We start from the raw sequence: 18,742 nt of genomic DNA, 5'->3' as shown, positions 1-18,742 counted from the left end.
TTGTTATCTTGAAGGGTTTTGGTTCACAAATGATGGTGCTACCAACCCATCACACATTCTAGTATTTATTTACAGCTTTACAAAAGGAGTACCAATCTACCATAAACAAAATGGGCACGCTGCTGAGGAAATGGTCCCAGTTGACCTCAATCATGGTCAACCAAAGCACTTCCACTCATTCTCTCTAAATGCGCCGAGCTAGTCTCGTACTACAGTCTTGACATAGAGAGAGTATATCTGCACTGCCAAGTGGCCACTTGGAGACTGCCTCCAGCCATGCCAGTCAGTGGGATGATTCTAAAAATATAATATTGACAACAATACTAATAATGCGATCAATATAGTGATCTGTTCAACAATTTCAAGGTTTTGATGTCAAATTTAGATATTTACAAATGAAAGCCATCCGACCTCCTCCACAAATATTGGCCAGCTTGGTATTTGTGGTTTTGGGTAGGCGTAAGTTTAGCTTGACTTTTTGCTCTTTTGGACACATCTCCAATGACGCATTCTCTGCTGCTCCAACATGACCAGCTGTACAAAAACATCTATGGCTCCATTCACATGAGAAGGTTCAATCGGCAAAATGTGACATGTTGTTTACATGAGCCAAAATACTTTACTACAGCATTTTTTCCACACAGCATTTTTCACTTTCACAAGAAGTCATTTGCTGGCCTGTTAGATCTTCTGGTTTTTATGGTGATGAAAATTGTTCTTGCCTTTGACCCTGTCCTTGGTGTCTCACCTGCATGAGAAATGGCCACCTTCACCAACAGGCTAATTTCAGTAAGACAAGAAATAGGATGTGCAAATGTATAATTCCTGATCTCTGCTGTATGTTAAGTTTTAAATAGTGGAAAAAGTGCTGTATTTTTCACTTTCTCATACCTGATCTCATCAGTGTCGTCATGACCTCAACGCCATCAAGACACTCTTGGGAACCTGTTGCAGGTGCAAAGGGGGTCCCAATTCTACCCCCCCCCCCTAATTTTAGCTCCTGTACAGTACACAGTATGCATAACCAGCTGTCACAAACTTACTAGGACAGTTGGCTATGTTTGTGCATAACAGTGAAACATTGAGAGGGTTTTATACACAAAAGACAAATCAGTGAGTTTTTCTTGTAGTCATGAAAACAGTGGCTTTTAATGTAAACACTACATTCGATTGTTTTTTCCATCACGGACATCCCACATGAAATAACAACCATTCACTAAGAGGAGGGAGAGAGAGAGAGAATAAGCTGCACAGAAAAAAAGCATTCACTGATTTGAGAAGAGAAATCAGAAAACAAAAAAAAACAAATGAAAGTATCAAGAACAGAATGCAAAAAAAGCTATATAATGTCATTATACACACTTGCTTTCTCTTTTAAAAACTTTAAATCAAGCCAAGAAAAAGAGGGCTACATTGAAAGACTGATGAAGGCTAACATAGACATGGATAGGTAAGAAATTTTGATATTCATGTAATGCGTGTGAGTGTAAGTCTGCATGTGCATGTGTGTGTGTGTGTGTGTGTGTGTGTGTGTGTGTGTGTGTGGCAACTGTGCTTTTCTTTGTAGACCTGAAAGGTGTGTCAAATGAACAGGGGGAGGAGGAAAAAGAGGATGGTTTTACATAACCATGTGAGAACATGCGGCATCACTAACAAGCGGACGCAGCAAGAAACGTGTTTCCCGTGAAAGAACAGTATTTTTTTTCTGAAATAATAAAAAATAGATATTGTTATCATATAATTTAATCGTTCTGAGTCAGGCTAAATGCGTTCTAATGCAGGGAAACAGGCAAAACAGTAACGATAGAGAGGGTAATGGGGTACAGTTCCAAGCAAATACAAATTGTTTTTTGAGATCACTGTGGCTCCTAATCAGCTTGTTGTCTACATAGCTGGAACAAATTGCAAAATGTGTTTTATTTTACAAAAAGGAGATATATAGAGGGGAAAAAAAATCTGTAGCTACAAAGCACAGGAAATATTGTAGAATATCACAGGACCATGGTGACAAATTATGTAATACTCATGTTCATTTCTGTCACAGGTGTGATTTTTAAAAATCCAGATTTTTTTTTCTTCAACACTTTGACATTGATGTTGCTGCAAGAATTTCAAAAATCTATAACAGTGTCTTTCCAACGGTGACTTATCCAGCTTTCAAACAGTCCGTCCGGTTGCCTTGACAATGAAATGACCCCCGATGAATGAGAATCTTCGCAGCTATCTCTCTCCCTAAATCACTGCACTTATCTTGCCAATTAATTTTAATAAATATATTTTTTCCAAAGTGCTTTTCTTCGGTTTTCCATTTTTAATGACTTTTTAAAAAATATGAACAATATGCATGTGAATCTTATTTTCTTCCAGTTTTGGAGTAACTGGTCACTTTATACAAAGGCTGGAGTAATATCATGCTATACATGTCAAGAGCGGGGAGGGAGAGAAGGTTTTTGACCCCCTTATGACAACCTCACCCCCACCTCACCTCCAATAATAGCCGTATGCCAAGGGTGCCATGCATGGATGGATGTGAAAGACGTAAAGGCAAGACGGTGCATACTGTAAATGTGGAGAAAGAGAGACCCATAGATAGAGTATGTCTGGGATAGAATGTGATAATCAATAAATTAATTCATTAACCATTTTCAAACCAAGACCAAACTTCCTTACATCGAGAATATTAGTAGAGGTTATAATAGTGAGAAAGGTAGTTATAACGTGTACTCACTTCTAAAGGCATTACTATCTACAGTACAGTACAGTACCTGCATGTGTCACCTGGCACTGCTTCCCATTGGCTGTCAGGCTAAAACCAGCTTAGGAAACACTTCCTGTCCATGCCAGGACTCCTTGTGGAACAGTAAAGTCATACTAGTTGGACAGAAAATGTCCAACAAAGGTCTACAAAGTGTCTCTGCTAATGTAAACAAAAGACCAATGTTAAATTAATCTGTGTTTGACAGCTTCATTAGGTCTTGGGTGTTTTTCAAAGGTTTTGATTGGCTGACCTGTTTGATATCGTGATAGACATTTTCACATATTTATTTAAAATCGTTCCTACATAAGCACTACTGTTGCAAGAAACAAAATAATATACAACAAATGTGTCAGGTGAGACAAACTGTGGATACAAATCTGTGTACAGGCTGTTGATGTAATAAATATAGACATTATCAACAAAAACAAAAGACAATCCATATCCAAGGTCATAAAAAAAGATGTTTTGTTAGCAACATAAGACACCACAGGAAAATAAAATTTGATTAGAACAGAGACTTTCATCAAATTTGTTCAAGACGGTTTCAAGGCTGCAGAGTTTTGTGTTTTCTTCCAAAACACATTGGTTTGTTTGCTTGTCAGCAGGCCAGAGAACATTGGTGGGGAAGCAAGGGACAAGACTAAAAACATTATATATATATATATATATATATATATATATGTACACACACACACATATATATATATATATATATATATATATATATATATATATATATATATATATATATATATATATATATATATATATATATATATATATATATATATATATATATATATATAGTGTATTTATATATGTATGTCTAATATACTTTTTATTATCCTCATTAATATGTACCTAGCTGCATTTTTCTTCATGTTTTTTTTTTAAATAATCAGCATCGTTAGCATCATTTCCACAGCAGTGTCAGAGGAGACGGGCTGAGCAGGAGGACGAAGTGGAAGAGGACAGGTAAGGAAAAAGGAAGGGACGGGTAGGTGGGGGTATTACATGGATGTGCTTAGTACAAGCCACATCCTCGGAGGTTGTTGGCGATGATGATATCGGTCACGGCATCAAACACCACCTGGATGTTCCCTGTATCTGTGGCGCAGGTCATGTGACAGTAGATTTCCTTATTTGGGGAGCGATTTTTGCTCTCAAATTGTGCTTGGATATAAGCTGCTGCATCGTCGTAGGTGTTTGGTCCTGGGGAAATACAGGGAAAGCAAGGAACATGATGATCCTTAAATCTCAGATCTTTGTCATTTTGGTTGTAAGAGACAGTTTGCAATTTTCAAACAAATCACTTTGGTTTTTAACTTTTGTGAAACTGACTCAAGCTTTGCTGAACCTATCGTGGAATGCTTAATTCTGCTTGGCATTAAAAGAATAAGGATAACTCAAGTGTAAAGAAAATAATTGGATAACTCTTGAGACAAGAGTAAAAATTGAAGCTACCTTTCGAAGGTGAAGAACCCACAAGAAATTTTAACTGAAAGTAAACAAGTCACGACTAAGTACAAAAGTGAAAGCTGCAAGTTGCCAAATCATGATTTACGTAACAATCTATGCTAGCTTTCCGTTTACAGATATTACTACACACACCTCAACATTGCACCCACAACATGACAGCAGGTTACCTATTGTTTACCGACCCTACCACTGCTCAGGCGGTGATGAATATTCACGGGCCAAATTTTGGTCCCAGTAAGTCTCTGGTCTTGTTGCAGCTAGTCAGTGCAATTTTGTTTGTATGGTCATTGTTTAGAATAAAGTGAGATACTTGAGAAAAAAATACTGCAGTTTTGGATACAGCAAACCCTAACCCAGTTTTAATTTTAATGAGCAATAAAAAATCTAACTATATGTAACTTCACTAACTGTAATAATTGAACAACACTTTACCTACCATGTGTGATTTTTTCACACTACACCATTAAGTTAGAATATAGATCTTATCTTATCAAACCATGTCTTATTTTGGTTGGATTTTGTGCACGTTAAAGTTGTTTGCTACCAAGATGTTCTATCCCCATGCATTCGGTGAAAATGACTCTTACCTGTGTATTCAGGGAAACAGATGCTGAGCGCTGACTTCTTGATCTTCTCTGCAAACAGATCTTTCTTATTGAGGAAGAGGATGATGGAGGTATCGATGAAGAATTTGTTGTTGCAGATTGAGTCAAACAGCATCAGAGACTCATGCATGCGATTCTGTGGAAGAGAAGACAAAGTTGAGTTTCCCATATGTATACAAAGATTTGTAAGACAATGGAGGAAGGATACTCTTTTTGGTTTAAAAAAAGACAAAAATATTCACACATGACATTAAAAAAAAGGCAAAAAATAATATTCACTCATCAAATTACTCAAGTTGTGCTTTATTATGATATCAATGCATTTCCAATACAATATCAATAAATTCCATCACAAGGCATACAGTATTAGTGGTAGTTAAGTATCCATTTAGACTATAGTACGACTTCCCCATCCATCCATTGTCTGAACCGCTTCTCCTCACGACGGTCGCAGCCGTCATCAGGCCGCAGGCTGGGGACACCCTAAACTGGTTGCCAGATAATCGCAGGGCACAAATAGAGAAACACTCAGGCACTCAGTGTTCAATTAGCCTACCATGCATGTTTTTGGGATGTAGGAGGAAACCGGGGTACCCGGAAGAAACGTACGCAGGCACGGCGAGAACATGCAAACTCCACACCGAAAGGCAGGAGCTGGAATTGGATCTGCGACCTCTGCATTGTGAGGCGGATGTGCTAACTAGTCAACCGTGCCACCAGTACTACTTCTTTCTCCTTTAATCACGCTTCTTGAAGTAAAACACTATTTTTCTTGCAAAGAGATGTGAGAGTGCAGAAGAGGTTTTGAGAACATCAAGCGCCACCAGTACCACTTCTTTCTCCTTTAATCACGCTTCTTGAAGTAAAGCACTATTTTTTTTTTGCAAAGAGATGTGAGAGAGCAGAATATGAGAACATCAAGCGCAAGGATGACAACTAGCAAATACTCACACTGCTGAAGTGTACTACAACCTGAGGGCTAATTTGAACAATTGTGAAGGAATAAGGAGTAAGAACCTGAGCAAAGACTGACAGCACGTTTTCCATCCATCCATCCATCCATCCATCCATCCATCCATCCATCCATCCATCCATCCATCCATCCATCCATCCATCCATCCATCCATCCATCCATCCATCCATCCATCCATCCATCCATCCATCCATCCATCCATCCATCCATCCATCCATCCATCCATCCATCCATCCATCCATCCATCCATCCATCCATCCATCCATCCATCCATCCATCCACCCACCCACCCATCCATCCATCCATCTTCTATAACGTTTACCCTGTTGAGATCCTTGGGAAGAAATCCCATACACACATTACAAGGGACCTGACAAACATTCCCACTGACACCTATGGAAATTTGGAGTCTATGAGAGTGGAGTCAAGAAGGTTGGTGAGGACACCCGCAATCGCTCTCATGATACTGCTTAATGATTGTGTAGTGTTTAATAACTTAACAACACAAAATCAACAAGGAAAATAGGTTAATATCTAGCAATTGATAGAAAATTGTTTCGTAATAAACTTTATGGGATCAGCAAGTTTTATCCGATTATTTGATTAATCGAATAGCTAGAACAATCAAAAAATGTTCTTTAGTGACAGGCTGGTAGCCCTCATATAAAAAAAAAAAACACTCGTAACTTTTGGGGAGAGTTTTCTCTCAAACCTTTGGTGTCATGATTACTGTATTCTCAAATTGTAGGATCCATCTAATTGTATGGTTGTATTACATGGATCACGTTTACTATGTCATGTACAGAAGAAACATGACTGTATTGCTTTCGACAAACAAAGTAAGAAGCAAGACAAAACAGTGGGTTGCCTCCCACCATGAAAAATTGAATTGTAGGCAAGAAAATTTCACTGACTCATCAACTGTGATTTATCTTCTTAGACATTTAAAAGATAGAACGGCAAAGTAAGGGATGCACAGGCAACACAGAATGAATCAGAGAACAATGAAGCCAACAATAACAACAGCTGCACATACAAAACGAGGAGGAGCCAATTGCATTGCAATATCAGGTCACATTTCCAAGGCAGCGCACATGTCTATGAAATGAACTGTTTCACATCTTGATTTATTTTTATCATGAACATTGTCATGACATTTTGAAATCACATAGCTGTGTTCAAGGCTTTGTGTGTTGACAGCCAGTGTGTGGACAAGTGCCTTCTGGGTTGTTAATCTACTCATATTATTGGCTCCACCCGCTACACCCGTGGGCTCACATTGTCTCTCACACAACACTTTCTAGTGCTTCATAATCACCAGCATATACAAAAACACACTTTGCTACATTATTCACGCACACACACACACTGGAAGAGCAAACACATCCACAAAGCAAGCTGATCAACAGCCTGAGGCTGCTCAGTGACTCTAATTAGGACGCACCATGTATGGGAGCGGGAGATGTCATCTACCTGGTTCTTAAAATAGAAATTTCAATCTAAGCAGGCAGGCCTTTAAATAAAATGATTAAAATAAAATGTATACTTTTAATATGAAAGTTAATAAGAGATATAAAATCTGCTATATTCTAGGTGTGACATGCATGTTAATGTCATGCACACTGGGCTTTTTAAATGAAAATGTCATGCATGTTTGTCAGTAGGTTGGGAACGAAGCAGCAGAAGCAGCAGAGCTCCAATCTATTGTAAAATTAGATTCGATAGAATTTTATTCATCCCACAGTGAGGAAGTCCCACTTGACGATGTAAGCACAAATGCAATATTTTTTTTTTCGCAGCTTATGTTGGACTTATTAGAGCAAGGTTGCGGACAATAAGGAAAAAAAAACAACCCACTTTCAGCAGCACACAATATGGTAGAAGATGCCTCCGGTGGGCCTATAAAGTCATTTTCCACTGAAGTATTCTCTGAGAAGTGTCAGGTTGAGTTGGCACTATTCTTTCGGCCCATACAAGAAGATGATGGTTCCCATAAGTACAATATAAAGAGCAACAATAAAGGCACTTTTTATCCAGTGCAGGAAAATATACATAAAATAGCAATAATAATAAAAAAAATTGCTGCAAACTAAATGTTGAACAATGCAATGTGTTGCAGATTATCCAATTTGAGTATTTTCATAAAAAACCGTAGAAGATTTACCAAAATGAAATAATCAAAAAATTCGTGCAGCTATGTTCCTCTAATCTATTATGACCCAATTTCGAAAAATATCCAGTAACATTAGGAATCCATTGATGGTGATATCACAGGTAACTTTAAGGTTCCATCTATCTATTCAGCCGTCCAAGCTATTGATGATATCTACATTCACGCCCAGGGCCAATCAAATCAGATACGGTGAAACCTTTACTGACGAACTTAATTCGTTCCCTGATCGGGTTCATAGGTAGAAAAGATTGTAGGTTGGTAGAAGCGATTTTCCCATAAGAATGCAAAATGTATAATTCATTTTAAGTGCTTTATCTTGAATGACATGATGACTTGATATAGGACTCGGCGCTTGCGAGACGGATCATGTACGGTTTGCTTAACTTCTACGTTCGCTTCACCCTCTTCTGCCTACGCTCGCTGCTATTTGCACTCGCTTTCTTCGGAGCCCTGATTGACTATAAAACTACGGACGAACTACGAATGAACTTGTTGATATGCTAATGTGCTAAATGGCAGAGTGAAAGATAGAGACACGCACACACACGTCACTTGACATGCTCTGACAGAGTCCTTCACGGGTTCGGATGTCGAATTTGGTTCGTAAGAGGAGGCAAAAAATGTAACTCGAAATTTTCATAAGAATAGACGTTCGTAAGTAGAGGTTTCACTGTACATGTGTTTGGATTGAACCCACAAGCTGCTTTATATCAGTTGACCTTGAGGTCACAATATGATCAGGTTAGGAAAGCGCGTTGGAGGTTGTCGGCGATGATGACATCAGTGACAGCGTTAAAGACAAACTGGATGTTGCTGGTGTCTGTTGCGCAGGTCACATGGGAGTAAATCTTCTTCGATGACTCGCTCTTGCTGTTGAACTGAGATGTAATGAAGGAGATTCCTTCCACATATGTGTTTGTCCCTGTGGAAACAGAGTTGACAGACATTATTGACATCATTATGTCATAACTATCATTATAGTAGCATTCTGCGGGTTGCATTTTATTAATATGCTGCTATGATTCCACCAAATCTAAAATTAGACAACATGTGTTATTATGGTTTTAGGCCTGAGCAATGTACCTGAACGGTTCAGTCTATAAAGAAAGAACACTGCCTTCGTAATTAGTATGTGTTATTTTTGGCAGCACAGTCTCGGACTGCTGCAGATGAACGAGAGCTCAAAGGTAGCAATCGTAATTCACGGCACGTATCGATTCATTTCACAAATCTATTGCGTGCCCCGTACTTCACATCCATAATCGACCGTGACACTAAGAACTGGGATTTGCAACTTTTCGCTTGTTAAAATGCTGTTAGATTGAGTCAGATGGTGATGAGTAGAGTCATCTGTGGGCCAAGTGTCAGCCACATATCTGGCACTCAGTTTTTGGCAGCACTGTGGCTTCTCTGTCTGTTTCAGATGCAACACCATCAGAACATGCACTGAGTCCTTCCTTGCCAAGAGATGAAGAAAGGAAAGGGGGGAATGATTGGAATATGAATTTTCTCTTTCTCACACTCATGCTGTTCTGGTCCCTCTCCACACTGTGTTCCCACAATCTTGATTTCTCTGTTTCTAATGTTTTCCCATTTACACATGCTTTCTATCTTTCTCACTTTCTGTTGTTTTTTTTTTTTCCCTTTTGTCATCTCTTCAATATGAGCCTGTCAGCTGCTCTCTATTCATCACAGACATCTACAGTTAGACCATTCTGCAGTCACAGCAAGTATTGGGGGTAAATCAGTACTAATGATCAGTTTTTGGTTTAACAGAGTAAAGCATTATGAATGCAGTTGTCAATAATATTTTTAGATTGTGGGCCTGTTTTGTGTTCTTGTAACATGTCTGAAAGCGCCACTTGGTGGAGTGGGATTAGGGGCTTTCAATAGGTGCATATAGTTTGATTAGGATGTAAACTGCTTCCTGTTTGGATGGCGGTGTTAACTGTGTTTACGTATTTTGAAATTAATAAGTTAGTCTTGTATCTCAGAGCGGATCTGTAAAAACATTAGACTGAACTGAAATGAGTGATGACTCGATGACACTTCCGTAATTTGAATTGAATAGATTTAGATTACCGTAATTCAAGTGTCCCATTCAAAGAGGGAAACAGAATGAAAGGTTAAAACGGAATAGTTTCGTTGTCACATGTGGACCTACCAGTGTATTCGTTGAAACAGATGGACAATGGCGATTTGTTGATTTTGTTCTTAAAAATGTCCTTTTTGTTAAGGAAGAGGATGATGGAAGTCTCTCGAAACCACTTGCTGTTACTGATGGAATCAAACATCTTCAGAGACTCGTGCATACGATTCTGCAGAGGAAACAAACACTTTTAAAATGGTTTGTAATGCAAACGCATGTAGGTGGACACAAACCAAAAGACTCATCCAGCAAATGAGAATATGTGCATGCAGGAAAAAACATTTAAAAAAAAAAACTAACAGTAAAAACGGCGTGACGTAAATTATGTAATTACATAATTATCGTGTTATTTAAAGCCATGCATTGTTAGCTTTTTAGCGTTGAGTCACTGCCCAGTCTAATTGTATGATGCCATAGATCACCACTTAAGGTACACTATGGGGTTTTGCTATAATGACAGCACATTTGAAAATGACTTTAATTATAAAACCAGATATTTGATTACGTAGGTAAAAAAACAGAACAGAAAATAAACATTGCATAGTCCTAAATTAGAGAAACTGTTGGATTAGCTAAAGGGAACCAATGCATGAAAATATAGATCTACATGATAACATCTATCACTTAAATAATAGAGCGTAAGTCATTCGAACATTTCATGCAAGTATAAGACACGATTAATAAACAGCATTTCATTGCCATAAATTTGGAACCTTTTTTGTTACCCATTGCAACACATTAAGCGGGTGAAGCAGTGATTTTAGATATATGAAGCTGATTGAGGACAATGAATAGAGAGCATGAAATAAACACGCACATATGAAAGGAAATCATGCGATGCTTATCCACTTTTCCTCATACCTGTAGGTGGGCGGAGCGTCTGTGGAACATCTGACTGCTGATTGCATCAAGAGGTCAGCCGAGGGTGAGAGTAACAAGTGAACAAGTGAAGTGGAAGGCACCAAAGATGCTGCGAGGAGGAGCATAAAGCAGGAAGCGAGGGACTCACTTCCCCGGAACACACCCTTTAAAGAGTCTTTCGCTCTCTTTCTCTCTCAAACACACATGCGCTCGCACAAGCACACACGTATGCACGCAATCTATTAGCTTTAGATTAATTCACTTCATGCTGCACTGTTACCCACCAGCAAATTTACCTGGCAACAGTTTAATAAGGGGAGTTAGCCTATCAACACTTTTTTTTCCCATTATCCATCCATCCATCCATCCATCCATCCATCCATCCATCCATCCATCCATCCATCCATCCATCCATCCATCCATCCATCCATCCATCCATCCATCCATCCATCCATCCATCCATCCATCCATCCATTTTCTGAACCGCTTTGTCCCCACGGGGGTCGCGGGCGTGCTGGAGCCTATCCCAGCAGTCATCGGGCAGTAGGCGGGGGACACCTTGAACCGGTTGCCAGCCAATCGCAGGGCACACAGAGACAAACAACCATTCACACTCGCACTCACACCTAGGGGCAATTTGGAGTGCTTTATCGGCCTGCCGAGCATGTTTTTGGGATGTGGGAGGAAAACGGCGAGAACATGCAAACTCCACACAGGGAGGGTCGGAGGTAGAATCGATCCTCCTAACTGTGAGGCGGACGTGCTAACCAGTGCGCCACCGAGCCGCCTCCCCATTATTATTATTATTTTTGTTTAATTGAAATTATCTGAGTACCAACTAATGGGTGACAGGTTGGGATTAATGTTGTTTTACTTCACAAGTCTTTAACTGTCTTTAATGCGACAAGATAGGAGCTCTGGTAAGCATAACTGCAAGAGGATTGAATTGAATACAGTCAAACTCTAATTAACCAACAACCTAAAAAAAAAAAAAACTGAGTACGGATTTGATGGATGGATAGATTACATGAAGTAAACCGCAATTCTATTGTATAAGGTCCTGTTGATTGATTTCCTTTTTCAAACACAATGCGAGTGTAGATAGGTTTGCACAACTATTTATAATCGTTCAGTTCCACACACACACACACACACACACACACACACACACACACACACACACACACACACACACACACACACACACACACACACACACACACACACACACACACACACACACACACACACACACACACACCCAAAAGAATGTCCACCCAAAAACAATTGGCATTTCAATGATCCAATTTGAACAGGAGCGGTATAAAATGCTAGCAGCAAAACGTTTTGACCCGTGTAGTTGTGAAACAGTCACCGTCCCTTTCATATGTTCTGCTTCACCCAAAGGAGAACTGTAACTCCTTTCTGTGACAGAGTTCTCACTTCTCTTCCTCATACTGTCATTATAAATTCACTCTAGCGTAATAATTGCACATCTTAGATCAGCACACTGTCTCATTAAAGTAGGCCGTGCCATACGTCAGTCTCATGAGTAACCACATGCTTAATTAAAGCACTGGAGGTGCAGCACTGCAGACAGAGCTGCTGAAGTGACTTTTCTGGGAAAACTGTCCCAATGCGGTTGTTTTTTTCATGACTGGACAATTTGAGTAGTGAGCGCCTGACATTTGGAGATAATAGTGGCATATCACAAACACTGTCTTTTATCAAATGTGATCACAGTTGTGTTAAAAAATGGCACAGAGGTAGACATCTGCACAGATTGCAACTGTCAACATCAGCCCTATGACACATCATCACACAAGAGCAGACAAAGCGGCGCTCCCAAATCACAAGGAGGCATGAAGACATCTGCGTAAATAGAGCAGCTACTGAGCACTCATTCTCAGTGGATACACTTTAGGCCTATAAATATCAACCAGCAAAGGTAATATTCAAATGATCCTCTTTGTTTTAGGTCATATGACAACAGCTTGACTTTCAATGTCGACATTTACCATCAACGACATACATTTGAGGGCATAAGCATGTCATGGCAACACAGGCTTTCCATAACCTCACGTTTGAATACAGAAAATCACGTTTGATGTAAAAATACAATGACAGTATATTATTATAATATTCCAGGGGCGGGCTGACAATTGGGACGTTTGGGACAACTCCCAAGCAGCCCCTAAATCCAGGCTTACTTGGTCTATCATTGTTTCTCTCTCCTTTTTTGAATATGCCTTAATTTCTTTGTCGTGTGTATCTTCGAATGGCGCACTGCGCGTCGTCACACGGCACAAGCGTTTTATTCCCCCTCACACGGGCCACTGTCACAGACTGTGTACTCTTGTTGGGTGGGTGGTGAAGTGAGCCAATGACGGTTTGTTTACCCGAAGGCATTTGCGGCTTGCTCCAACGATCTAAAAGCAGACTCGGAACACAGAGTTTTTCAAAACGAATGGGCACACCCGTACTTTTCTATTTTTCCAGAAGATTCTATTTTTCCAAAGGCCAAGCCACATTTCTCATTTGTTACAAGACTGTAACTTTAATAACGTTATGTGTAATATAAGAAACGTTCATGAGAACAAACACATTTCCCAATTATCTGTAAACTTTAGCGGTAGAACAACAATATGGGGTTTATGATCCCAAAGCACTAAGACAGACCCCGATCTCCTATGACAACAAGACTTTGACAGAGTCCACCCCCTCAGCAACAGGGGACAACACCGGTGAGCGGAAAGAAAGGGGAAACACATCCATGTAAGTAATATTGATTGATTGATGGTTTGATAATGACACCCGTGGTTGAATTAGATGTTTTATACTTTGGTACAATTTCATGTTCTTGGTTGATGGTAGTAAACTCTCGCTATGGACCTCTTTATGGCCCACGTCACAATGACATCACAGTGATAGATGCAGGCAATAGAAAGGAAGCCAGCAGTAAAAAATGTCATCTTGTACTTTTGGTATCCAAACCCATAAAAGCAAAAACAAAAACTTGAAATGATATTATATCCCAGCCTCTTCCAGTCATTTCTGTTACCTCTGTCTGCTTTCTTTCATAAGTCACTGAGATACGCAAACATATTGTGATACGAGAGGCTTTTCGTGAGATGAGTTGTTCATAGGTTGTTAAATTTTCCATTGAAATCTATAAGGGTGAATTTGAAGTCTGTTAGGGTTGATAGATTAGATTGATTCTATTATTATGTTGGAATGTAACCTGTAAAAATTAACCTAGCTTGTCCTGTCTTAACAAAGTAGTAGAACAAAGTGCTAAGATCCTTTGAACTGATTGACCAGCTGCAGAGGACGCAATCAAAGTTGTTCTGTCTACTCAACATCGTAAAACAACCCCTGTTATGATTTGATCAGAGGCCAGGGGGTTCACCCCATCCTGCGCACTCACACCCCCAACCTGTTTTTCTCAATAAAAAGGCTCTTGCAAGAGGCCTGAGTCAGACCTCATTCGATCATCGCTGTATGCATAGCGACGAATGACTCTCCACTTGCAAGTGCTTAAAAAGGGCATACTGTCTCCCGTTGTGGTTCTTGCAAAAATAAGTTAGAGTGAGCACCACTCTAACAAAGTCCCCTGAAGTCCACATAGAGACTTCCTTGGAGTGAAAAGTGAATGAAAGTCCTAACCCATAAATAACATTAAAAAAGAATTAAAAGTGTTTTAGGACGTTTGAGTATATACATAAGTATTTCATGAATTATATAGTCAAACCATCTTATAAAACTTATAAAAATGATTTTGTGTCGATGTGTGTCCAGCATCAATGTGTACTAGTCCAACAGCTTCCAATGTAGCTGACATACATTGATTAAATAGATGTATCATTAAACCCCGATTAAATGCTGTATGTACCTTGTGGTGGTTGCTCTTAAAATCTGTTATAGAATCACCATTTAGGGTGGATTTTTAATGCAGGTCTTAAATCAGTTTTTATGTCGTTAATGTATTATTTTAACTGTCTTTGTTTTCATATGTCAGATTTTTATGTACAGCACTTTGTATGCATCTGCACTTGTTTTTAAAATGTTCTGTAAATGAAGTTGAGACTCCTTGGACTCAATTGAATTGCAGGGCATGTGCAGAAACACTATATAATAATACATCCCGGCGAGTTTGAGCTACATTGACTTACCCCCCATGGGTCAAAAGACACATAACAAAACAGTAATGGCAAATAAACGGTTGACTTTTGTTTTCCCTTGTTATTGGTCTGTGTAACCACTGAGTTTATGGTGTAGTTTTTAATTTGTTTTGGTAGATACCGAATATATAGTATATTGTATATATCGTACTATATTGCTAGATACATTTCAATCATTGAGAAGATTGATCCCATCTGTTCTACAGTTGCACTGTCAGATCTTCAATTCCCTGACATACGCACAAATATTTGTGGTCTGATTTGACTCTCACAACACTGCCATGACATATACTGTATCTGAGGAAACTGGGTCACTTGTAGGAGGTGTACTGTAAATCCATCATTCAATGTAAAGAGAGACATTCAGGCTAGCGTGTTTCCTTACCGTGGTCTCGTCCTCATGCAACACCTGGTCGTATCCACTGAGTGCGACGCAGAAAATGATGGCAGTGACGTCCTCAAAACAATGGATCCACTTCTTCCTCTCTGACCTCTGGCCTCCGACATCAAACAGCCTGACAGATGTAAAGCACATTCCCACATTTACAGACAAGCTTTTAAAAACATCATCTGACTCAGTTAACGGTCACGTTGCATTATAGAAATATCTGACAGCTCTGCTTAATTATAGCGTTGTCAATCAAATATTGGAAAGGGCTGTTCATTTACGTAACCTCAGAGAGTACCATGCTTGTTCAAAGTAAAATATGTTTATTATATGTTATTATGTTTAATGAGGCAGCATAATGCGGTCATTTTTAATAAGTCCGCATCGCAGTTCTGAGTGCTTTACTACTGTGGAGTTTGCATGGTCCTGCAGAGCACTTGCAGGACATTTTGTTTCATTGAATCTGGCAAGATTGATCAGTTTTCTAATGAGTGCAACTGGAGACATTTGAACACTGAAAGTCATTCAGTCTTTTGGTGAATTGTTTTGAGTTTTGTGTATTTTGTCACTTTTTTTGCGAACCGTACATGTTAATGCTGCGATGGTACTATTATGAAACTTAAAAGTGGACTGAACTGAACTCAAAATAGAAGCTTACTTGTATTGAATTTGTTCAAAACAAATGTAAAAAATAAAATGAAAATTTAATAAAACAATATCGTCTTAAATTAAGGAGTTGAAGAAAAATGGCTTGATAACCAAAACTTCACATGACAAAAGAGAGCAATTATTTTCAATTAACATTGAGCTTCAGGTTAAATTGTATGTCAAATTGTGTGGCAATTTTACATCAACCATTTTGTACATCATTTGATCATTTTACTACATCAACTAAAATAAGACGGCAGTTTGAATTCAACCTGTGTAGTCATTTATTTGGTTCATGATATCCCTCTACCACTACTTTTAAACTTGACTTTAGTACTGATTCTGGATTATAATTTACTATAATCACTCTAGAACTGTTGCACTCGCATCAGTGATCTTTAAATTTGCATTCTTAATATTTGTTGTCATTTACCAGTGCTGTGAGTGGCACGTTTTTTTTAATACTGGTTATTTTCTGTGTTCAGAAAATCAAGTGGAAGGTCCCAATTTGATGTGCAGAATAATGGGGAAAGTAGATCTCATAACGTATTGAGTAAGGGATGCCTAATTGAGAGTTTAGGCTATTCTCTGCCTCAAAGCACTCCACCATCTTTTCTTGAACCATTTTGCATCGATTGTAACACTCAAGATCCACTTAAGATATTTCAGATTCCTTTCTCACTTCTGATTCTTGAGACAGTAATGGAACGTAGGCTTCAGTAGGTTACCTGAAGTCTAATTTGGGAAGAAGGATCACTCCCATCTATTTTGTGCTTCAAGTACGGTTTTAAGTGTCTTCCAAGAGAGGAAATGAATCCCTGGTGAATGCAACCAGGTTCTTTATTCCATGAATAGAATGATAAGAAGGGTTACAGATCAGTACAGTAATACCAAGGCTTGCCATTCGGTGTGATAGTGCCCAGTAATAGCAACTGAGTCGAAACTATTTAAGCACGGTAACGGAATGCGACAGCATTGAGTTGATTTTATTGCCTAAATATCAAAACCTTGTGTTCTAATCGAGCGTTTAGATGTGACAACATGATTCGGATAATGTGTGTAAACAGACAGTGTATTCATCCCATTATAGCCCTGTGCAATGTTGAAGTACACTGAGTGGCCAGAACATAAGGAACCTATAAAATATGTCGTATTTTTGAAGATTTCAAAATTCATAATTTTGGTTTTAAAGTGTATGGATGAAATGATATGATCTTTAATGCAATGCATCATATTAATAATTGTCTCTAACTTTTTGATATCTTCATGCTCGAAATAGATCAAGTCTCTCTCACGTAAGAAGCTTTGCAGTCCTACCACCATTTTCGAGCCAGAATAATTTTTATTCCCCAAGTAGTTGTGTAGATCTCATTAGATTGTGTAATATGTGGGGCTTCTGAGTGTACACCCAGAATATATGCACAAAGGCAAGAAATATGCAAATTGGATTTGAAAACTAAAGCCGACTGTCTTCAGTGACACAGCTCCATTCTGTAATTCAAACGATGACCAATCATAAACATGGATCCTACAGTCTTTTTTTTTTTTTTATACAATTACCATAAAGACATTTAAAGGCAGTAATAGCAGAGTTGCAAGGAATATGCCATAAAGTCCCTGTATTTGTGAGTGCGTTGAGTCATTATTTCATTAAATTGTACTCATACCTGAAGTGGAGGTTTTTGAAGGTAAAGTGTGTTTCCACAATGCCAGTGGTCTTCACCCGCGTCCTCAGAATGTCCTGCTCTGTTGGCTGGTAGTCTGCAGCACCGATCCGATCTAGGCTGTCGAGGTAGCTTCACAATAAAGAAGATACATATTGCCTTACTTTAGATGGCAGTATTAATCTGCTTTAATGTGTATTGAAATGAGGATGTCAAACAAAGGACTTATTATTTATTCAGTTTATCACAAGTAGGGAAATTGGTTTTACAAAACAAACTGAAGTATTCACTGAAGCAATATTTCACTATAATTTAGATACAGATTCGAGGACCAAACAATATTACGTGACAAAAAGACAATGAATTCAAACTAGTGAATGAATGCGCTTCAACATCTGCAACTCTGAATCGTCTTATCTTTTAAAAATGATCTGACCCTCAACAATTATTCAATGAAGGAATAAGTAATTTAACTAGAGCGGTAGAGCGCACACATCCGCTATCCGAACTATATAAAAAAAACTACCTGGTTGAAATTAAAGTTTCAAAGCAGTGGATCAAGTGATTGAACTATATCTTCCGTACAAACTTTAAGTATGTGATATAATACTATTGGTATCAATAAAATCCATCTTATTCTTCCCATAAATTGTCATTGAAGATCGTCCGGCGAATATAGCCATTTGCATCCAGCTTGTGTGATACGGCTATAAATGTATTTAGTAAAGATGGTGTGGCTTAATATTTTTACATGGATGGGGACTTAGCCTCCTATGAATAGAAGAACATTTAAGTGGGGATTTGTGTGTGCAGAAAGACACACACACACACACACACACACACACACACACACACACACACAC

The 18,742-nt window shown here is 38.7% G+C and overlaps 1 protein-coding gene across 4 annotated transcripts in view; it reads right to left on the bottom strand.

The window, feature by feature from the left end:
• Positions 1–3,517: 3,517 nt before the first annotated feature.
• Positions 3,518–18,742, bottom strand: part of LOC147056043 (guanine nucleotide-binding protein G(o) subunit alpha) — a 53,720-nt gene continuing 38,495 nt past the window's right edge. The window contains exons 5-8 of one of the 4 annotated variants that reach the window (XM_085913572.1): positions 17,883–18,011; positions 15,565–15,694; positions 10,153–10,306; positions 3,518–3,970 (exon numbers count right to left, since the gene is read on the bottom strand). In XM_085913572.1, coding sequence (XP_085769698.1) covers positions 3,783–3,970; positions 10,153–10,306; positions 15,565–15,694; positions 17,883–18,011 — 601 coding nt within the window. In that variant the 3' untranslated portion in view covers positions 3,518–3,782. Of the gene's footprint in view, positions 3,971–4,824; positions 4,979–5,016; positions 5,331–6,729; positions 8,911–10,152; positions 10,307–15,564; positions 15,695–17,882; positions 18,012–18,742 lie in introns of those variants that run through there. The other 3 variants (XM_085913568.1, XM_085913569.1, XM_085913570.1) reach the window with 3 other exon arrangements.

This window comes from Syngnathus leptorhynchus, chromosome 6 (genome assembly GCF_054491065.1).
Source record: "Syngnathus leptorhynchus isolate UIUO chromosome 6, UIUO_Slep, whole genome shotgun sequence".
Classification (NCBI taxonomy): domain Eukaryota; kingdom Metazoa; phylum Chordata; class Actinopteri; order Syngnathiformes; family Syngnathidae; genus Syngnathus; species Syngnathus leptorhynchus.
The sequence above is the reverse complement of the archived record's forward strand: the minus strand, read 5'-3'. Positions and strand labels throughout refer to the sequence as shown.